The sequence below is a fragment of the Apaloderma vittatum genome, unplaced genomic scaffold, assembly GCF_000703405.1.
Source record: "Apaloderma vittatum isolate BGI_N311 unplaced genomic scaffold, ASM70340v1 scaffold1894, whole genome shotgun sequence".
NCBI classification, from domain to species: domain Eukaryota; kingdom Metazoa; phylum Chordata; class Aves; order Trogoniformes; family Trogonidae; genus Apaloderma; species Apaloderma vittatum.
Genome location: NW_009711902.1, coordinates 21,037 through 34,833, shown reverse-complemented (window position 1 = coordinate 34,833; position 13,797 = coordinate 21,037). Strand labels below are relative to the sequence as shown.

General features: G+C 46.1%; 1 protein-coding gene across 1 annotated transcript; it reads left to right on the top strand.

The window, feature by feature from the left end:
* The first annotated feature begins 2,633 nt into the window (after positions 1–2,633).
* LOC104272703 (G protein-activated inward rectifier potassium channel 4-like) lies at positions 2,634–12,101 on the top strand. The gene is made up of 2 exons (XM_009867772.1): positions 2,634–3,573; positions 11,758–12,101. Exons 1-2 carry the CDS (start codon positions 2,634–2,636, stop codon positions 12,099–12,101), a joined length of 1,284 nt encoding a protein of 427 aa, XP_009866074.1.
* Positions 12,102–13,797: the final 1,696 nt, after the last annotated feature.

Here is a 13,797-nt window from a genome sequence, read left to right as displayed (position 1 = left end):
GGAATGTTTCTGCTTTAATTGACCCGCTCGTAAGGTGTTCCTGAAGGTTTCCAGAAAGATTTCACTTGACCTATTGTTAAAGATCAGGAGCATTAGAAAAGGGATGTTGCCGGTCCCTCGAGTAATTTAGTTACAGCAAGATTCCCCAAATTTTCATTAATGGGCAGTCCCTCTAGCCTGCTTCGCCGCAGTGATATTTCTAGGGATTTAGGCTCTTTGATTGTTTTTATTCTGTTCTGTTCCTTTTAATATGTTTCAAGATCCTTTTGGACCATCTAAAAGATGAAACCTTGCGCTAGAGATGAATGTCTTAAAATTGATTGTTCTCTCTCCCATGGATTCAGTGCGAGTGAAACTCGGCTTCAAATACAACTTTTATAACAAAATTATCTTTGGAACTTACCCTTTTTAAATGGAAAACACGCAACACTTGCCTGTTTTACATGGATTGATCAAAGCTTTTAAGGAGTAATTTCAGGTTAATCCAATGATGCAACCAAAGATCAGAAGTAATATCCATAAGAAGGTGGAAAAATTCCCTGTATGCGATTTTTTTAAGTCAGTGGATGGGATTCTTCTTTCACTATTAGAGATTGGGGGGGGAGGGAAAAGTGTGTGATTGTTCTGGCTTGCACTTGGCGTGTTGTGGAGTGAGAATCAATATGTATCCTTATAATTTGCACGTGTGTAGCACCATAAGGCAGCAGAGAGCCAGGCCACCGGTCCAGGAGAATTTAAATTTGCAGCAGGTACTAGAAAACGTCCGAAGATGGATCTAAAGGAGCCATGAGCCAGCTCACACCTTCAGCACTGAAAGAAACAGAGGTAGGGGTTCATATTCTGCCAAAATTCTTGACGAAGCTGTTTTGAGGAGCGAGGGGCACCGTGCTGGGGTGACCCGTTGTGTTAACCCGATTCCTCCGAATTTATCGTTCATTAATCTATTATTTCGCCCTTCCTGCGTGGCTGCGCTGGCTCAGCCCTGGCCCAAATCCTTCAAACCAGGCAAATTTGCCAGCACGAAGCGGCTTTGGGATGGTGCTGCGGACAGATGGCTGGGCTCCCTAGCGAACGGAGCCAGCGGGTAGCGTTCCAGCGCCAGGCTCCGGCCGCTTTGTTTGGAGTAATGATTGATGGTGACTTATACAAGGGCTACGAGTAATTTTTTTGCTGTTAACCAGACTTGGCTGTGGCGGAATGGAAGTGAAAATTTGTCGCTTCGTTTATTCATCCTGCCTCTGCTTCCTCCCCGCCCACCCTTTGTGCTTTTTAATACCCAAAAAAGACGGAGCTACTTTGCTCCGTCTTCAAATTGCCTTTCCCGAGATGCTCTTACTTGTATCTCTACACCTTTCCTCATTCACGGGCGCATAAGGAGATTAAAGATAGAGGGAGCAGTAATAGATTTAGTTAGGTTTTAATAGGATTTGCAGAGGACAATGAACGCCATGGAGAATATTGCTCCTCTAGCTTTGATATCCCTAAGGGTTCTTCGGTAGTCTTGCACTGAGATTTTTTTCTCAGTGCATTCGGAGTCAAGGCCCTCCTTTCTTAACAGAGCCATGTGCAGATTGTTTGGTTTTTGTTTGTGTTTTTTTTTAAAGAAAAGCAGTATATAATTATCTTATTAAACAAGATTCCTGCAAAGAGCATGGCAGCCATCACTCAATGTTCTTTATTTGTGTTGTGTTACATGTAGTTTTGCACATTAAGAGCTGCCTGTTATGTTTCTGGTAGTTTTGTCTAGTGTCAGATGGAGAAAAGGGGTGATTTCTGATCTCTGATTAACAGTAGATCTGGTTTCAGCACACCTTCAGACACCTAGTTCAAGAGGCTAAATTAAAAGCCTATTTCACATTTGGAGCCCAGGCTCATAGAATTATTTTGTGGAAGGGGTGGGGTCTTCTAGAAGGTGATTCAGCATTCCAGAAATCTGAATTATCCCTGGAGGTGCCTTTCTGTGCTGACTGTAAGGGAAACCTTCATGCATAATTTAGACTCATGTGAGATTTAGGTAGAGAGCGATGCTCAGCGTTTTCTATTAATTTTTAAGGTTTCTCTTGCTATGCACCCAAAACCTGAGACATCCAAAAACTCCAGTCCTTCTCGAAAATACGTGTTGATGTATCTTGATGCTCCCAGTTGTTACCTCCAGCAAATTTGGGGTGTAAAGAAATCTGAGGAGCAAAAGTAAAAATAACCACACAAACCGAGCGAAACAACCCCAAAACAAGGTTTACCTATTTCAGGGCTCCCAGACCGTGCTCTTCACCATGTTTTCCAAGGCTCCAGTAGTGCATTAAGCAAAGTGACAGACAGCTGGTTCATGCTTGAAGGGACTGTGTATTAATGAATCGGTATTTAACATCCAGTTCAGCGCAGCATTATATTTAGCAAGTGGCTGTTGTGAGAGAAGCGCTGAAACTTTTCAGAGTGTTTCCCCAAACAATATCAGGACAGCCGTGGAAGGCTTTCCTGATGTAGAATCAGCCTGTACCAGCATGGAGCAAACCCTATCAATTAATATTTGCAATATTCTTTGTCCTCATCTGTCTGGTTCAGACAGGAAACCAGAATGGCTTTTGTCTGAGGTCTTTATAAACTTTATTTCTTTGTTTTCCTGCAGCCCAGTCATGGCCGGAGATTCTAGGATCTTCATGAACCAGGACATGGACATCGGAGTGACATCCAGAGAGCCGAAGAAAATTCCCAAGCAGGCTCGGGATGATGTCCCTATTGCCACCGACCGGACTCGCCTCATATCAGCAGAAGGTAAGAAGCCCCGGCAGCGTTACATGGAGAAAAGCGGCAAATGCAACGTCCACCACGGGAATGTCCAAGAAACCTACCGATACCTTAGCGACCTCTTCACGACACTGGTGGACCTCAAGTGGCGTTTTAACCTTCTTGTCTTCACTATGGTCTATACCATCACGTGGTTGTTTTTTGGCTTCATATGGTGGCTCATCGCCTATCTCCGGGGAGACCTGGACCATCTCGAAGATGAGAACTGGATCCCCTGCGTCGAGAATCTCAGTGGATTTGTTTCCGCGTTTCTGTTTTCTATCGAGACGGAGACGACGATTGGGTATGGCTATAGGGTCATCACGGAGAAGTGCCCGGAGGGCATCGTGCTGCTCCTGATCCAGGCTATTCTGGGCTCCATTGTCAACGCGTTCATGGTGGGATGCATGTTTGTCAAGATCAGCCAACCAAAGAAGAGGGCTGAAACCCTCATGTTTTCTAACAACGCGGTGATTTCCATGAGGGATGAGAAGCTCTGTCTCATGTTCCGGGTTGGAGACCTCCGCAACTCCCACATTGTCGAGGCTTCCATTAGAGCCAAACTGATTAAGTCCAAACAGACCAAAGAAGGAGAGTTTATCCCCTTAAACCAAACGGACATCAACGTGGGCTTTGACACTGGAGACGACAGATTGTTCCTGGTGTCACCTCTTATCATCTCGCATGAAATCAATGAGAAGAGCCCCTTCTGGGAGATGTCCCGCACCCAGCTGGAGAAGGAGGAGTTTGAAATTGTGGTCATCCTGGAAGGCATGGTGGAAGCAACAGGTAAGGACTTGTCAAAAATCAGCCACGGTTTGGAAGGGGGAAGGTTTGGCGTTAAGATTTTACCATCAGTGTCACTTGGACTGAGAACACATTGGGATTTGTCCTTCTCTGTCCCACCTGAGTGGTTCAGGTGGGCTATTGTGGTCTGAGATAAGCACAGCACGCGTGTCTAAGCACCCTGAGATGCTGAGGGATCCTTCAGGCAGCTTTTCTGAGTCTGGGGTTGGCAACATGCCTGAGTCAAACCAGGGCCTTTAAGGGGAACGGGGCTCCAGGCAGCACTGAGGAGCGAGTGGCTGTCTAGAGATGCGGAAACACAAAAAGGGTCAGAGCTGCCAAAAAGCTTTTGTAAGTAGTTTTGCCCTTTGGTGTTTAAAGATTTTAGTTACGAGGTGGCATGAGTCGGTGACATTTGGGGTTTTCTCTCCATCTGAGTTCTCTCTGAAACACAAGTGAGGATTTTCAGCCTTTCCTTACTACTAACTTTGGGCCCTTCTTGAGATTGGTCCTCGTTAGTCTCCAAACCGGGGAAAGAGCCGCTCACGTTCCTCCATCTCAGGCTTTTGCTCTTAAAGACAGCTCTCTCAAGAGCTACTTCAGCTTCCCTGCCATCTCCTTTTAGTCGTTAGGTGAGTGGCAAGAGCTGGCTTCTCCGAACAGCGTTGACGAGAGGTTTGGATGAGATTGCCTGATGCCTGGGCTGGAGCACAAAGTGGAATTCATTTGGCATTACCAGGCAAATAATTCTTTCCCAGCAGAGCGTTGCGGAGACGCGGCAAAAGCAGGGGTGGGTGGAAAAGACTATCAAAGGCAGAGATTTGTAACGGAAGCTTATTTTGTAGCCTAAACATTTACTAGCTGCTAGAACCTCCTAATCTGAGCACGGGATGCAGTTCCTCGTTGGTCCAAAGCCTCTTTCCTTGTCACACAGTGACGCTGTCAAATTCTGTTTGACTGCTTTCCTCTCAGGAAAGCTCAGCCCCTGCTCGATCTGTGAGAGAGGAAGTCATTATCAATAACAACCTCGGAATTAAAAGCATGGCACAGGGATAATATTGCTCTACAAATGGGCTCCTCTCCCAGGAGGGATTGCACGGGCCGACGCGTAATGATATTAAGGAGCGCGCATCTGTGGAAATGAATTATTCTGGTCTGTGAAATTCCAAAACTGGGGCTAGAAGAGTCGGTCTGTGTGGAACTGGGAGCAAAGTGGACCTTTGGTGATGCCTCTGATTCAGAGGCCGAGGTGGTTTTCTGAATGACATATGGTAGCTGGTGGGGGGGTGGAGATATTTAGATATTTTGCCACGAGACCAGCTTGCGGGAGCACGGCTTTTGCGCTTTCACAATAAAGCTGTTTGGGGGATATTAATCCCCACCTTCAAAGTTGCTCCGAGCAAATTCTTTCAGTTCTTTCCTTCTTATCGTATCGTTCAAGCCCTGCCTGCTTTTGGGACTGGTTTAATTTACGTGACTTCTATTAAATCATGGCACCATTACAACCCAGTCAGGGTAAAAATACAACAGGCTATTTGTTCCCTTAGTAAACCCTACGGAAAATTAGCAACCACCTTCAGAGAGGAGCAGTTGGTCAGAATCTGTAGCTCTGTTCACATCCCCAAGTCAGCTTGGCAGTTTTATTCAGGAGTAAAAATTAATGGAAGCTTACTCCGTCTTTACAGGCAGTAGCAAATCGCATGGTGAATGCATCCTGCCCTGGTGGGGAAAAGGGAGTGCTGTTTTTTTTCATAAGGGGCTTTGAAAGAGGGTCAAAATGACAATTGCCAGCGTAGAAGTGACTGTAGAAATTGTAGCCTGATGTCTTGGCTAAAAGCGTGAATGTTTTACACTGAAAATTTAGGACAGCAATTTTTTTTTAATTATTTCCAGTAGCTTTAACCAACCACACGCATGTTACAAAATGCAACGTATTATCTCTTCCCAAACAAGTAACTCTTCCTACTGACTTTAATTCTGATCCAGTGGAAGGCGAAGATGGTAAATAGTTTCAAATGAAGATCATAGAATAAACTCTGAGGAGTCGAAACACTTCATTGCTGTTTTTAACAAAATGAAACATTTTGGTTTCACGCAATGTTTTTGTTTTCAAGTTGACTTAAATTTCCTAAACACTTCAAGCTGATTGTTTTTACAAAGTGAAACGTTGTGCTTTAAAACCCTGGGGTTTTTTTTGACTTTAGGTTTTGTTTTGACTTTGAGTTGACTTGGATTTTTCAAAGGGTGAATAGCAACACCCCGAAGAACAGCAACACACCGGGAAGGTACAGCTAGCTTTAAAATGCAATGCTTTTACTTTGCCCCCCAAAAGTTGGATTTTTCAAAGGGTGAATAGCAACACCCTGAAGAACAGCAATACACCGGGAAGGTACAGCTAGCTTTAAATGCAATGCTTTTACTTTGCCCCCAAAAACAAAATAAACTAAACATTGTGTTATTCTAGTGAGAGCTCTCTAGGGACTTGCAGCTGTTCTGCTGAGGTTAAAAAATGCCAGAATTTTGGGGTAGGTCTGTTGGGATCCTTGCTGTGCGAAATGGCCACTGTCAAGACAAAATCCATCGAGATGACAAGGGATCTGACTCGTGGGCATCTGGAAAACAGCAGCATCACTCACGGTTCCTGCTTAATGAATTGGTCACAGGGATTACTTGAGGGAATTAAGTCTCTTTCGCCTTATCGGAAAGGGACACTCGTCAAGATCGGCTGCCCCAAATTTGACCTGCAATGAAAGGGAGGAAAGCGCGGGTGGAAAAATCTGTTTGCAGAGTGAATGCATTTCTGCTTTCGCTGCCTTTCTGCTTCCCACGGCAGCAACAAAAACTTAGAGCCATCCTGGGACAGAATAGGTCTCGGCTGCTGTTGTTGTTGGCCAAACCTCTTGCCCTTCCCCTCCTGATTGTGAACCCGTGGAAGGTAAAAGAGCAGTGGAGATTCCCACCCCTCTTCCATGTGCTGGGTTGTGGTGAAGAACGTGGCTGATTCAATTAGAGAATATTGGAGAATCCTGTTTTTTCATTTTATTTCTTTCTGTAAGCCATCACTCTGTGTTATGAGGTGGTCTGCATTTCCTACAAGCTTTGAGGGGGCTCTCTGCCCTTCCACTGCCATTTACTGACAATTAACCAAGCCCTGATTTACCAGTAGCTGTCCTGCAAACCTCCTTCTGTATCCAGTGTCTGGGCACAGAGATTGCAGTTCTTGTTCCTTTAACCCTGCTTTTCTTTACCATTTTTTTCCCCACTGCCATTAAATAAGCCATGAGAGACAGTCCAGATGCCTGATTAGTCTAGTCACTAAATGAAGTTTTAATAAACTCTTTGGAAAGGATATATATTTCTGGCTTAGAGGCTGTGAGGTAAAAAGTGGTTTAGTGATGAGAAGTGATTCACCTTGTCCTGTCCCTGTGAGAGGGAGCTTTTTTGCACCTCAATTTATCCACCTCTGCAGAGAGGATATAGTGAAATTTCCTGGCTGTAAATACAGGACTGAAAGAAGCAGTCACAATGTAAGATATCCTGAAATTAATCGTGGTTTTCCTGGGAAAACAAAGGAAGGGTGCAAAGACTAAATGGAGTTTTCCCACATTCATCATCCAGTTTGGGTTGCCACACTGTTCTGTTTTGCATTTGGCATGTAAATAAGTTTTCTGCGAGAAGGACCTGTTGCAGAAGCTGGTTATGTAATTGTAGGGAAGAGGGAGATGTCTCAAGTCATTCTTTTCACGAGCTAAATTGCCCTCCAGAGTGGTCGTTGGCAGGGTCATCATTTTGGGTGCCTCCGGTTACCTGGTGCGAGCAGGTTCTGCCTGGTGGAGACATGGCAATTAAATTGAAGATCTTTAAATCATAAGGTCCTGACTATTTTTTTTTTTAACCTCTATTCCCAGTGCCCAGGAGCTTTTGCATGCCTGGAGAGCATTCAGATAAATTAAAATCCTATTACTCTCCTCTGCGTAAAAATCAAAGTGAATCAAGCCCAGCCATGTCCTCCTCTAAAGGAGACAAGCACAAATAATTGGAGGACCATGCTCCTACCTTTTAATATTCCTTTTCAAGTTGGAGGAATATTGACTTTTTTGGAGATTAGAGTGTTCTTTGGCTTAATTAACACAAAGGGACTAATAAATTTTATGACTATCCAAATGCTGATTCTAATTCAAAGACATGTCTTGCTTAATTATAGAGAAAGAACTTCAAATTTGTCATGACTGCTCCTGGCCGTCCCAGCTTACATCAGCGCCGTTGGTTCTGTCTCACTGCTCTTGTAGTATAGGTGGAGTAGGGGATGCGTTACGGAGTTGTAGCGCATCCCATACGAGGGGAAAAACAAGAAGTAAAACAAGAGGAGTGAAATCCCTTCCAGCAGGGTCTGCAGAGAGAGCCCAGCAAAGCACGCAGCCAGCATCCCCATGACATTTCGCCAGCAGATAATCACTGAGCTCCGTGGCATTTGAAATGAGGAGAGTTAATTTTAGGCTTGATGATAAACGTTGTCCTGACAGCCCCAGGGGTTGGGAACCGAGGAAGTTCAGGCCGTGTAACAGCACCAAGAGATCTGGCTCCGCCGTTGCTGTGGTTGCACGCGGTCTCTTGGGTCGGGTGGTGGAGGATGCTTCGTGGTCCCCTCGCCCTCTCCCGTTAAAGGCACTGGTGGGCTTGATGAAAATAATCCCCCTGCGACGGCTGCTTCATCTCTGGGCAGCCCGACAGCTGCAAAAGCTGTTAGATCCAGCCTGTGATAATGAAGGTTGATTTTAAGCGGTAACCTGAGGGTATCCGAGACCTGGAAATCAGGAGCAATCTCCACTTCTCCTCGCAGAGCCAGAAGCGTCTGCTCCAGTTGCATAATCAGCCAAACCCTCTGAAATCCTCCATCGAGGACGCTGCCGAGAAACCAGGCTCCTTCCTGAGCTTTTTTTATTATGTCAGCATGTACTCAACATTCCTTTGTTTTTGATAAAATGTAAGCTGCTTGATCTCGGCTGATCTTGATGACAGGCAAGCGCCGTATTGGTCGAGCTCCGTGACACCTCTTTTACACTGTCCTCAGTGCCTCTCTCTGGTCTCCAATGTAATGAAACACCTGGTTTAATGCACAGAGCAATATATTTTCTATCTTTTCATCTCCTGGAAAGCAGAAACGAGCCATTTAGGAAGGCATCACTGGCTGCCTTTAAACAGGAACACACACCAGCTCTGTTATTGATCTGGGATGCAGCGAGCCCCGCCAAGAGGGAGGAAAAAAAAATCCCCTTCTTAGGATTCTGCTGTAACGAAATTATCATTAAAACACTATGAAATGTTTATTGTAAAGCTCAAAACCAGGAGACGGTCCTCTCGTCTCCAGCTTTCTACAAAGCCTGGAACTTTTCAGTGAGGTTCCAGCTTTATTGAAAACTTGATGCCATTTGTACAAACTTTTTTTTTTCCTGGTTTCAATTAAAATTGAGGTTTTTTTTGCAGCTGAGAGCTAAGCTGCTGTATTGAGAGATGAGAAAGCTGTAACTAGAAGGTTATACCATTTCGTATTTTCCATGATTGACAGATTATATAAGATTTATCTTAAACATACTTTCCCATTTTTCAACCAGAGCAGATTAAACTTCTAATGGCCTTAACAGAAAACTTGATACGCTCAAAAAATAAATGCAAGGTTCATTGTCTCCACACCTCCTCTATCATCTTTATGCGGTTACAGAGGCAATAATTAGTGAGGGACATTACAGATGCATTAATTAACCAGGCTGGGGAGCACGGGTGCAGCACTTAATGGAATGTGAAGCGGAGACAATGCTGTTGTTTACTGGGTAATGTAGGAGCTGCCGAGCAGTATGTCCCCACGCAATTAAAACGCCACTGCACATGTGCTAAAAAGGAATATTTGAATGGGATTATGGAGCAATTACAAGTTGTCTTATTGTGCTGGCTCTGTGTACCCCTGGGGTTACAGAAAGCAGCTACTGCAGGAAGCTGGCAGCGCGGCGTTTGGCTGCTGAAAGCTTTCTATTGTTCCTTCTTTAATTGAAGACTTACAGCAGGACATCGCTATGATTGTGTCTCTGGAGTTCAGGTTCACTGTCAGGTACTCCTCGCCGCAGGGGAAAGGAGCTATTTCAGGCTCTGCTTATAAGGCAGGAGTTCCCTTAGGATGCCTCAGACCCCACATTTAGCAGAGACACCCCATCCTGGCCCCGGGGAGTACCTCGATGCTGCGCTTGGAAGGCAAAAATCAGGCGGTTCATTCAGAGGACCTAATCCTGTGAGCCTGAGTGGGCTCCTCTCCTGCTCTCTCGGCTGGGTTTCGGCAGCCTCCGGGCTCGGAGGAGGCACTTTGTGATTTCTGGTGCGAAACCAGCTCGGGTCTGAAGGAAAAAGGGCGAGTTTATTTTACCTCTGCCCTCCCGGCGTGAGGCAGCGTTAGAGAAAGGGATTAACCCTGCAGCCCCGCGTTACTGAGCCTCGACAGAGCCCGTCACAAAAGACCCGGCGAGGTCAACCGTTTGATAAATGTCAGCGACAAAGCTCTCTGGAGAAAAAACCCGTGGCAGGACCCAGAAATTAGCAGGACTCCACGAGCTGCCAGAAATGCTCTTTGCTAGCTGGGAAAAGGGAGCGGAGATGAACTCATCGTCACCTCGAGAGCCCAGGGCAGGCGAAGCGGTGTCACCGCTGGGGTGTCCATGCTGGTTTTTTGACTCGTAAAGCGAAAGCCAATAGTTTCCCAAAAAAACTCAGTGGCCAGTAAGGCTTCTCCTTACGGCATAAACACTTGGGCTGATTTTCTTTTCCCATGGCTGTATTTTTTTTCGTAGCAGGCTCTGCTCTTCCTTCCAGCCCAGGAAGCAGCGCGCTGCAACACCATGACTAACTCTGTACTTGTTGTTCCTGCCCAGAAGCAAATAATCCTGTAAGCTCTTCTTAGGTGGGGAAAAAAAATTATTGGCTTTTCAGCCTGTGATACAGAACTGGGAATTTCTCAGCGTCGCGTGTGTCGCCATCCCTCTTCTCCCCTTTCAAGCAACTAAAATACTCCTGGCCCCATGACTTTAAACTAAGGAAACTTAGCAAGCGAACTTGCTTGTGTGGGCGTCTTTTAATGGACTGCAGCAAATAGGAGAAGAAAATATCCAACTTTTTCGCAAAGGTGTTTTGTTTTTAAGGAAAGGAGCTCTCTGATTACTCTGAGATTGCAGTCGCTTAGTTGAGATCACGTGGTGAGAATACACGATATGCTCACCCCTGAAGCATCTGACGCTGATATTTTTTCCTCCAGTGGGTGGTTTTTAGGTTTCTGTTTGTGTAATTTGGATTGCAGGAGTTAGAATTATTGGCCAGGAGCTGTATCCAGTGCTGGTTTTGAATATATTCCAGTCAGGCCTATCTCCCACCCTCCAGCAGAGAACAGTGGGAGGACTTTGGGAGCTCAGGCTTTCCAAACTTCATCAGAATTAATTCCAAAAAAAACCCAAACTGGGCCAAACAGAAGGCAGATATTTGGAAGAGAAGCCAGCCTTGACGTTGGCAGGTGGTTCCCACTGCTCACAGTCCATTAACACGTAGAAATTCAATATGCTTGCAAGCACGGCTCTCTGGTCTTGTGGGTTTTGGTTCTGCCAACCCAATTCTGGACAGAACCCTTAAGAGAGATTTCAAAGCCAGCTTGGTGGAGTCGTGGTCGCTGCACGTCGTGGTGTCTCAATTTAAGTGCAGGAGGGAATTGCTGATGTTGCTGTAGGGGGAGAGGGCTGGGGTGGGACACCCCAGGAGGGCAGGGCAGGGGTTCCTTGGGCTCAGGAGCTGTGAGGGTTGGGATTTGAGGTGCATCACCAGGGTCAGGCATCGTTGTAGCACCATCCACCAGAAGGGCTGTTAGTACCAAGCTCAGCAGAGCGATGTGAGGACAGAGGGAAGCTGCTTAGAGGTACCCGGCTTCGGATCCATAAGCACAAGGTTCAGGGAAGAGTCTGAAGACGCTGACTCTGTCCCTTTGAGTGCTCAGCTTTTTCACGATAGAGGCTTTTGTGAGGCTTTATTAAGCGAAGACCTACTCTGTGTCCCAGAGCGATCAGGTAGGGAGACAACACGAAAGTGCTTTTAAATGAGAGAAGCGGTTGGGTGAGCACGTAAGGAAGCTTTGCATTTAACATGCCTCTCTTCTCTACCCAGGGATGACTTGCCAGGCTCGCAGCTCCTACATGGACACCGAGGTGCTGTGGGGACACCGCTTCACTCCCGTCCTCACCCTGGAGAAGGATTTTTACGAGGTCGACTACAACAGCTTCCACAGCACGTACGAGACCAACACGCCGGCGTGCTGTGCCAAAGAGCTGGCCGAGTCGCGGCGGGAGGGCCAGCTCCTCGGCCACCTCTCCAGTGCCACCCTCCTGAGCGGAGGCAGAGAAATGGAGACGCCGAAAGGTGACGAAGAAGAGGAAGAAGACGGTGAGCTGGCGGGGTTGCACGGCGCCAATGGGACGGCGGGAGAGGCGGAAGAAGAGATGCCCGTATAACACGTGAAGTGCTGGACCGTAGCTACCCACGTACACGTGCTGGGAGACTGTGGCTTGGCGAGCCAGGAGATATCTGGGAGCCAGAGATCCAGATCTCTGCTGCTTGCTCCTGGCGAGCCGCTGCACAGCGCCGTGCCTCAGTTTCCCCGTCCCTTTGATCCGCGCGGTGAGCTTTGCGGAGCCGTTTGGTCCCGAGGCTCGCTAGATAGCGTCACTGTTAAAAATCGCAGTTCCCACCACCAGTCGTTTCAAAAGGCGTTCAGAACTCTTCCCCCTGGAGAGAGGGTACTTAAAAGGCCAGAATGTGCCATCTCAGTATGAAGAATGTGGTTTCATACCTTCACTTAATTTGTGAGTCAATGTATTGTAGACGTTGTTACTGCTCAATTAAAAGAGGGAAAAAAATAATAATGCATCTCTGGTATTTAGTGTTTTCCTTCCTGATTTTTATGAGTAGATTTTAGCATTTTTCTCCAGGACCACCATCATCATGATTTTTTTTCCTTGCAAAATGCCCGATATTAACAGTGTCACTTCTCCTGCAAACCTTTAGCATGTTTATCCAGTGGTTTTGCCCGTCTTTTCAAACTTGAAGCACTATCTTTGTGGAATTTCTGACACGTTTCCCAGGCTGTCTGTGGTTGGAGAAAGTTTAGATCTTTCTTCAGTGAAGGTTTTTTCTTTTTCGAAGTAGCCATGGAAGTGTATGAACTGGAATTTCGGAGTCCCTGGAGTAGGTAGACTGGGTAAGTAAGAGTTTGCAACCTGCTGGTAAGTTCTTCACGTGTTTTAGGCACGTTTTGTCCTGCAGCTTAATTAAGGTGCCAAAAGGCACCAAATTAAATTAATGATTTTGCTCTTAACCAAGGGGTAGGCATAGAACCACGCTTCCCAAAAGAGGGGAATACTTTCCCAAAGAGGATTGTCACGTCCAGTCTGAGAGATGAAAAAAAAAAAAAGGCCATTTTGGGGAAAAATCTTTTCCCTTACTCCCAAAATTTGGCAGGAAAAAAAAACAAAAAAGATACCTGCAGATGATATTTTTTTTTAATCAGAATGGAACTTTCTTTCTTGAATATACACTGTGTAAGAGTTACTCTGCGTATTTCATTAGGGGCTGTAGCTGTGACTGATCTGGGCAAGGTGGCAGCAATTCCAGCCCCTTGGAGAGATGTTCTGTAAGCAGCCGTGTACTCCCTTGGCTTCGTGGATTATTTTCTGTGTTTGCAGTTTGCAAATACGCCCGAGTATCTTGTCGAATCGATGCTTCAGACGGTGCCGGGGCAAGCAGCAGCAAAAGAACTTCCCTGACTTCTGCAGAAGAAGAGAAACATCCTTCACTGTGGTTTTTGAAGCGGCAGCTTACCTGGGGTACGATATCCTCCAGACCTGAATGCGCTTTGCATTTCATATACGAAAGGTGGGCAACTGTATTTTCAAGTTTTTGTAGCCTGGCAATTGGGGTTTCGGTAGTTCAGTCGTGCCCTTTCCAGAAGCATTTCAGGCAGGCTCCAGAGCTGCCCCGTGTCCTCCTTTTTGCTGAAAAAGAGAGATTTAATTTAGGGAATTTTTCTGAAATTAAGGGCGAGAGCCTCTTCCTCTGCCAGATTTGTCATCTCTGAAAATCGTATCCGTTACCCTGCTGTTGCCCAAGTGTGTGCAGGACAATAAACCATGGGAACGAGAGCATAATAGA